Raw genomic sequence first — 9,183 nt, forward strand, 5'->3', positions numbered from 1 at the left:
TACAACAATTTATGGCAAAATAGAATATTTCTATCATATAGAAGTGAACAGGACCACCAATTCATTCACACAAAAATGTCAATCAATCTAATACGCAATTTGGGTTTGAAAAATGGTTCAGTGATTATTCCGCACACAGCGATTTCACACACGTCACTAAAATTTCGCTCACCAAACATTTGGCACCCGAAAATTTCGGTTCGGTGATTACTGGTAACAAAGCACTGGTCACAAAGTCACTAAAATCTCTATAACGGAACATCTGGCAGCCGAAAAGTCCATCATACTAACGATAATTATCATGCTAACGAGAACTTGAGTGCCAAATATTGCGTATTCGTGATTTTAATGGCAAAAACTGTCTCTGTGATCACCACAATGTGACTAATAATCCAATTACCGAAAATTTCATCCATCGACAGCTACCCACCCAAACTATCATACTAACGAGAACTCGAGTGATAATATTCCGTATTCGTGATTTTCGTGGCGACGATTGTCGATCACAATGTGCGAAATAATCCGTTTGCCTCGAAAAATATGTAATCACAGTGATGTAATTAAAATTAAAAAAAGTGTTCTTAATTTTTTTTTTCATTATTTTCTCTATTTTTTCTTTTTAATTTTGTATATGAAAATATTATTGTTGACTATTAAAATAATAAATTTACAAAAATTTATGGCAAAATAGAATATTTCTATCATATACCGTCGCGGTTTCGGAAACCGGAACACTTGTGATTTTTACGATTTTTGGGCAATAAAAATATTGTCCCTTTAGGTGTGTGGTTTTTAACGATACGGTCTTTTAAATATGATTGTTTTCTACGATTTGAGTTCAATTTAGTGTGAGTTTTCGAGGTGTATGCAAAAATACACTCAACTATCATTGGAGGAAAATATAAAAATCGCGGCTATGGCAGACTCTGGAAATTCATTGCGATCAATTTCTCAACAAATGGGACGTTCTCTATCTACTATCTCAAGAATAATGAAAAAGAAAAAGGATTCTGGAACTTTTGCTCGTAAGAAGGGGACAGGACCGAAAAGACGCAAATCGGAGAGACAAGATCACCTGATAACTCTATTATCTTTACGGCAACGGTTCAAAACTGCTGTAGAGATAAGAAAAGAGATCTCGGATCAATTTTCAATTGAAATTAGTGATGTAACCTTAAGAAAACGATTCAGAGAAACTGGACTGCACGCTCGGAAACCTGCGAAAAAACCATTACTAACGAAGAAAATGATGAAAAACCGATTAAAGTGGTCGAAATATCACGAAAATTGGACGACATCGGATTGGCGACAAGTCATATTTTCTGATGAGTTGAAATTTAACCTCTTCAGCTCCGATGGTTTTCCGTATGTTCGAAGAAAAGTTGGAGAAAGGTTCGACCAAAAATGTACCCTGAGACAGTGAAGCTTCCCCCAAGCCACATGGTTTGGGGATGTTTTTCTTATTATGGAATTGGTCGAATACAGTTTGTTCAAGGTTCCATTAACGGAATAGCATATAAAAAAATTCTAGAAGAAATTTTTTTTCCCATCAATGGAAAACCATCTTTCAAATTCTGATGATATCATATTCCAAGATGACTCTGCCCCTTGTCATCGAGCAAAATTAATGAGTATTAATTTTATTTAATGATATTGAATGTAATTAATAATATTTCGATCAAAAAACTGAAATATTTTTGTTACTTATTTTTAGGTTCGGGTATATTTGCAGGAATTGGGTGTAAAGACATTAACATGGCCTGGGAATAGTCCCGATTTAAACCCAATTGAAAATTTATGGATGGCTCTTAAATATAGGATTAGTAAAACAAATGTGTCTAGCCATCAATCATTAAAAGAGACCATTGAAAAAGTATGGTATGAAGGCTTCCCCATCGACATTTTAAGAAACTTAATAGATTCTATGGCTAACCGTATAAAAGCCGTCATAAAATTAAAAGGAGCCGCAACAAAATATTAATTAAGTTTTTATAATTTGTAAATAATACCATGTGACTAATAAAATTAAAAGTTTACGCTCAACTGTGTTTTTTCATTCAAAATTTAATTCAACTGTGGAGACTGCGTTTGGTCACAAAAACCGGCTCGGACTAAAATTCTCCATACCTTTTTTGTTGTTGTTTCTTTTCTTAACGATTGTCGTTAAAATAAAGCACTATGATATAATCTACCATTTTAATGACTTTGGGTGTTTATTTTATTTAAGATCACTGAAATTTCACGCAAAATCACATTTTTCTATGGCGTTCCGGTTTCCGAAACCGTGACTGTATAAGTGAACAGGAGCACCAAAGACATTCATTCATACAAAAATGTCAATCAATCTATTACGAAATTTGGGTTTGAAAAATGGTTCAGTGATTATTCCACACACATTTTTCATTGTGAACCAGTAATTATTTTCATTGTGAACCAGAAAAATTATCAGATATCACAACACATTTCATAAAATGAAATATATTCAGATTCTATTATGACATATATTTTTCAACTAACGCAACATCGATGATTGTTTTTCAATGTGGCAACATTTTAGTTATATCAATTGACAGCTCATAGGCTGAGAGTTCCGGCATCGAGGTTATTCAGTAGTATTCCGTCGTCTTTGTTGCAGTTTCTACACGTCAACACCAAGTAAATTCGCAATTCCAAAGCCATTTATAATTCGTATATTTTATTTATTATATTTTATGTACTTTCAATTAAAAATCAAAACATAAATCTTAACCTATTTGACAAGTGGCAAGCGATTACTTATATTCTATTTTTAGATTGTTCTCATACTCGATAATTTATTTGCCTTGTTATGTGGTATAGTCTCACAACCTATGTATATATATCTTGTCACTTTTTAACCCCACGTTTGTCTAATCTTAACCCTTTGCCCGCGGCAATAAATATAGCGAACAAGCCCTGTACGCGGCACCTTTTTCGCGAATTTGGCAATCGAGTTTTCGAGCTTAAATACAGATTTTAATATTTACTCAAGTAACCAGATATGTTAATTAACACATAAAGTGTTATTTTAAACAATAAAATACATAATATATCTCGTCGTTTTGGATTAATTGTCAAATAATAATTGTTCATAATTGTATGAAGACGTGACGTCACATAAACGAGGTTTCAGTATGGTTCCACAAAAAACTAATATTTTCATTTTAAGCAAATTGAATAGATGGCATTCAACTCTCAGTAATATATTCAACCAATTTTGAACCTTAAAACAGTTGAATTAGGTGCATATATGCCTCAAAATCCCATGCAAAGTTCAGAAATTCTATGGAAGACAGCCGCGCTACAGACTTGTCGCCCAAAGCTTCCATAGAAGACGGCCGCGGGCAAACGGTTAAGATTATTTTATAGAATGCTTTAAGATTCAGTAATTAATTGATATTACGTATGGTAAAAAAATAAAGTTTTTGACTACGACGAGCCGAATGATGCTTTTACATTCACCCCAAACTGAATGAAACACCCATATTATCCTAGAAATAATTATGTATTTCATATAGTAAACAACTTTCTTGAGAAACATTTTATCATGTTAGCTAGCTAGCGTCTGAATGCGCGGTGGGTTTGTAGTACGACGTGCACTATTGTATAGTGAAATAGCGTTCGAATTATAAATTCACTGACATTGAGAAGTGAATTTGTAATTCTACTGCTACATATGTACTCACTACTTGAGTCAGTGGTATTATAATTTCCATATATACATATACTTTAACGTATAACCATACATTTTCATTATGATGTCTTCCAAAATAACTGTTATGTGATGATTTTCGCGTTGCCTTTGTTTTCATACTAAAAGTTGTTAATTTTTAGCTCGTATCAATAGGATGTGATTATGTATTCATTAATATACCTATCATTTTTAATATTTGTTTACAGATACAATTCAAAATGAGCCAGCAAGAAGATAAGAGAAATGTGCCCCAAGGCTTAAAAATGATCCTATCAAAAGATATTGCCTTAACAAAATTTTTCATTGATAAAACCAAACATTTGACTTTATTCAGATCAATAAAGAATCATCATCGAATGCTAGAGGTATTATTACTTTCATCTTATACGATTGCCATACGTATTTTAAGCCATGAATTACATGATATTTGAATTGTCATTTGTGATTTTGAATTTTAGGTGTCTTGTCATGGTATAATGTGGCTAGCAGTTTGCTTGGGATCCGTTTGGCTTTTAGGTGCACCGAGTCTTTATCAGTTGCAAGCCAATTTACTCATAGGTACGGTTTAATTGCTATTTGACTGCTTTTGAAATTAAACAACGATTGCGATATGAATTTATCTGATGTTTGAAAGTTGATAATGGCTATCAGTAATTCAAAGAAAATACATAAAATGTATTTGCTCTAAATTGTAAATTCATATTGTGTATTCTGTTTAATATACTACAAACAATACTTAATCTCCTTTTTTTGTTATTTTTCAGCTCTCATATTTGACATAATAGTAATAGCGTTTTTGAAAGCGTTTACGAGACGACGAAGACCAACTCCTGCAGGGGCTGGCGATTTTGGACCTGACAAATTTTCATTCCCATCTGGTCATGCCAGTCGAGCCGGCCTACTGATGTATATATTCGTGTTCATCCACCCATTTTCGATCTTATTAATTCCTCCAATAATGGCGTGGGTCACTACGGTTTGCTTCTCCAGAGTAATTGCTGAGCGACACTATATTTTAGATGTTATTATTGGTCTGCTAATTGGCATTGTTGAGGGAATGCTATTCAGCGTTCTTTGGCTTGGCGAAGATACAGCGCTTTATTTAATTAATTATCTTTCAGATGAAAAGTTTTACGGTGGCGAATATCACGTTTAAAAATAATATATGGATACATACATGTAGTATATATACATACACTTCTGATGATATTTATATTTGTATATAATCGGGGCTTTGAAGCATTAATACATTTAGTTTAATAATATATTTCGAGTTCAGTTCCATTTTTTTTTTTGTATTTATTTAATCATAAAAGAATAATTAAGTTTTCGCTTCTAAGTCCTGATGATAAATTTTGCGTTGTGTGATATAAAATTAGCAAATAACTCTTTGTGTTATGAAATATTTATATGCTGTTATTTGTGTGGAAATATAAGTATGAAAATATGTATATATCTATCGCGATTAAATATGTTTCACAATTCCAATAAATAATAACTACCATGTGACGATTTTATTTATTATATATAATTTGTTGAGGGTTTTTTATGTTTAAACTGGGTTACTTTTTTTTCTGTAATTTATCTTTTTTTACATGTAAAAAAATTTGCTTATATATATGTATGTACATATGTATATTGATAATATTTCTGTGGTTAAAAACACAGCATATAGCATTACTTGTATTTTTAATGCGATTTGAATCATCTCACTAATCTAAATACTGTTACATAAATAAATAAACCAAATTGATGTGTTTTCCTTGCTTATTTATATGAATACTGTAAAATGTACTCTTCTGTTTCACCATTACTATTGATTCGTAAAATTGTTATTCATTTTTATCAAAACTTCTACAAAAAATTATCTATCACATTTTTTTCGGCTTACGAATTCTGACCAAAACCTTATTACCTCCAAGTAAGTATGTATGTACATAAAGATTACAAGTATGTATAAATTTTCAGCTTGATACGTCCGGGAGTCTGGAAAGAATCGTCACAACAACAAATCCCCCTTCCGGTTTATTAAAATAAGCGATTTTTATTTTCATTACATTAATAAAGGATTATAGTTGAGTTTTCTCGTGAAGAGCACACATGTTTAAGGGGTCGAAAAAAATAGTGAAAGAAAAATCGAACAAGAGTAAACTGCCACTTCCTACTTCCAGTTAGGATAAAAATATTTTAAAAAAATTCAGATGTGACAAACCCATGACTATTTATGTATTTGAGGAATATTAGAAGGTCACAAAACAAAATTCGATAATAAAACACATACACGTTCACACATACCGGTTATGGGACCGTTTTTGATACAAATTGAGTGCAAATATAGGGAAACTTACAGAAGACAAAAGTTCTACTTCCGGGTTTTTTTATTACTTAAAATCACTTTAATTACTATACACATTAAATATCAACAAAATAAAATTAATTTAAAAGGTCAAAATAAAATATTGTTTTAAAAAAAATAGTCCTTCCGCTTTACAAATTATGACCAAAACCTTATCACCTTTAAGTTAGTACATAAATAATACAAATACAACTTTTCAGCTTGATAACGTTCAGGGGTGTGGAAAGAATCGTGGGCACAACATTTTTGACCTTTCTAAGGAAAAAATCTAAGAAAATAAGCCAGTTTCATGTATTATAATTACTTTTGAATTTTGAATTTTTATTTCTTTACATCAATTTTTGCCGCCCCCCAAATATGCCGCTCCGGACAAATGCCCAGCTTGCCGCCCCTGGATTTGGGCTTTCCGACGATACCATTGAAGGATATTTACAAACTGTTCAATATCTGGATCGATTTCACAATTTCATCCTAAAATCCTTTTAAACCCAACAGTAAAATGTCCTCTAAGCCGTAAAGGATAATTTTTTTGTCTTTACAGTCTAAGGATCATTCTAATATGTATCAAATTGACTTCCTTACATGTTCATCTCGTGTAGGAATAGCTGATGCGACATGGTCATATTATTACATATTTGTATGACGACCAATATTGTCCCGATGGTAAAATAGATTTCTACTTTAATTTCATTAGTCATTGCAACTATTTTTTTTGTTTAGTATAGATGTCACTACAATACTAAATGAAAATATCATAAACTTTGATAATAAATTTTAAAAGAATACGCGTTTTGGGCATAGAAACGGATAATTATTGTACTTACAAAATGGTTGACTGAAAATGTATTCAATATCTGTGATGCTAAATTAATGTTGTGCCAATAGATGGCGCACAAACACAAACGTATGATGCATGAATCCAACGAAATGGTAAAAAAAAGTAATAAAAAGCTTGTATGTAGAATCTTTACACCTGTTACAAAAACCACAATATGTGTGAGTATTATCTTCAAATATACAATTACTTTGATTGCTAAATACAACTTAGGACCTCCCAATATAAATGGTTCGGTGATTACTTTCCAAATGTGAATCGCTACCAGGATGAAAATTCTTCGCACAGGAAAATTGCCGTACAGAAAACTGCTCAAATATTGCTCAGCAATTGCTTTGTTTTACGAGATTTTTATTATTATAATAATGAAATATAATTGCATACCTTATTTTCAATATACGCCAATATATGGTACATTAAACCTGTATTTTTTATTATTAAACATACATATTTTGATAATAATGTGGGGCGGGGGGGGGGGGGGGTCTATGGGGATGCCAGCCCCCCACTTAAAAAAAAATAATATATAATTATGAGAATGATGTCAAGATATATCACTCAACCGTGAATGAATTCTTTGCGCCTTAAACACAGTAAATTCAACTAGTAAATTATATATCTACAAGCGCAAATACACTTTCAACAATGTGCACCAGTTGTATTATAACATTTGGGCTTTACAGCTCTGATGTTTTTAAGAATGCTTTGGAATTAAATAATCGTTAATAGAATTATGGGTATTACGAATAAAGGTAATGAGTAGAGCCCGGAATCTGAAGGGGCTGTTTATTGTTCAAAGATTGTAAATGCATTGTTAAAGGTTTGCCGAACCTTTTTTACAAAGCATTTACAACAATTGAACAATAGGCGGCACGTTTTCGGCCCCTTCAGTTTCCGGGCTCTAGTAATGAGTACTATATAGCTCTAAGAATGTGTTGAAAACAAAAATGTGACTTTCCAACTCAATTTACGAGTGACGTTTTCACGAAAAACTAACGTCTCCATCTAACCTGGAACCAACTTATAGTTTAACTGTATGTATTTTCAGTTGTAATATATTTTGACCAATTGGAATGTAATTGGCCATATAAATCAACTTATGTGAGTTAGTAGGAATGTATTTCAACTAGTCAAACTATATTACAACTGTAACATATACACTAATTCTAATTTCCCGCGAGTTCTAGGAACGAAAAAAGCTTTAATATAATAAAGCTTTAATATTTAAATTTAATATAAAAAATTAAAACTTTTATAAGTTTTAATTTTTTTATATCACATACACCTGTGTTTCAACCCCCCCCTCCCTCCTCCCCTCCTGGCTAGAGCCGTGGTTAATGTAAATGATATCTTCTACTAAATAAAAATTCATGTTTGATTGTCCGCTATCCAAATCTACAGTTTTGGAGATTTTGTGTACTATGTATGTTGTATGTATCTTACTATAGTGTACTATATTTGGTGTATTATATTACTCTGAAACATAAATTATAAAATTTTTTGAAAGGCTTATTTTTTCCAACTTGCGGCCAGTCGAGCAATGCCGGGCAATTCAACTATTAATAAAAATAAAATAGCATCGCTGGGGTCGGGGACACCATTATTCGACACGAATCTGGAAACTGCTCTGCGAAATAAAAAACACCGATTTTTTTCTCACCATTTTGTCTCTCTAAAGAGGGATCTCGATGACCATAACATGTTTTGTAATGATGCGGTTTGCACCCCTGCTCAGTGTGGACAACTCTTCAGATCCCGCTCTAACGGTCTTTTTAGTTCCCGAGAGAGCCGTTAGGAGCGCTCTGACCCCCGCCATTGATCTGCATTCGGTATCAGCGATACCAAACATTGGGGGCGCGACTTGTCAACATCACACTCTAATCATCAAAAATTTGTATATACACATAAAAATAATTTCATATACATTTAAAAATTGGCCAGGGAGGGGCAGTGGGTTTACCTATTAGGCCTTCTTGACATAATTTTTAATTTAAAAATCAAAATATATGTAAGTGTGTATATTTAGTATTTAAAAAAAAATACTGTTCCGTTTCAATTCCACTGCTTATCTTGCATCTATTTTATATATGTATATAGTACAATATATTATATACAGTGTGAATAAAACACATGAATAATATAATGAACGTAATATTTGAATAATATATATTTTTTTCTTTATATTTATTACTAGTGGTTTTATCCGGCTTGGCTCGGTATTTTTAATATATGTACAAATATTTGAAAGTGGCGCAAGTCCACTTTTCTTCATTTAGAGAA

The 9,183-nt window shown here is 32.1% G+C and overlaps 1 protein-coding gene across 1 annotated transcript; it reads left to right on the plus strand.

The window, feature by feature from the left end:
• The first annotated feature begins 2,522 nt into the window (after window positions 1-2,522).
• Window positions 2,523-5,888, plus strand: LOC143922460 (polyisoprenoid diphosphate/phosphate phosphohydrolase PLPP6-like). Its single transcript, XM_077445704.1, has 4 exons — window positions 2,523-2,655; window positions 3,919-4,077; window positions 4,171-4,270; window positions 4,477-5,888. Exons 2-4 carry the CDS (start codon window positions 3,931-3,933, stop codon window positions 4,866-4,868), a joined length of 639 nt encoding a protein of 212 aa, XP_077301830.1. The 5' UTR covers window positions 2,523-2,655; window positions 3,919-3,930; the 3' UTR covers window positions 4,869-5,888.
• Window positions 5,889-9,183: the final 3,295 nt, after the last annotated feature.

Source organism: Arctopsyche grandis, chromosome 2 (assembly GCF_051622035.1).
Source record: "Arctopsyche grandis isolate Sample6627 chromosome 2, ASM5162203v2, whole genome shotgun sequence".
NCBI lineage: Eukaryota > Metazoa > Arthropoda > Insecta > Trichoptera > Hydropsychidae > Arctopsyche > Arctopsyche grandis.

Excerpts from the sequence above, each read along its gene's own strand:
- LOC143922460 (XM_077445704.1), top strand. The coding sequence starts at position 3,931 with ATGAGCCAGCAAGAAGATAAGAGAAATGTGCCCCAAGGCTTAAAAATG. Across the intron at positions 4,078-4,170 it reads ATCATCATCGAATGCTAGAG|GTGTCTTGTCATGGTATAAT; the intron begins GTATTATTACTT and ends TTTGAATTTTAG. Across the intron at positions 4,271-4,476 it reads GCAAGCCAATTTACTCATAG|CTCTCATATTTGACATAATA; the intron begins GTACGGTTTAAT and ends GTTATTTTTCAG.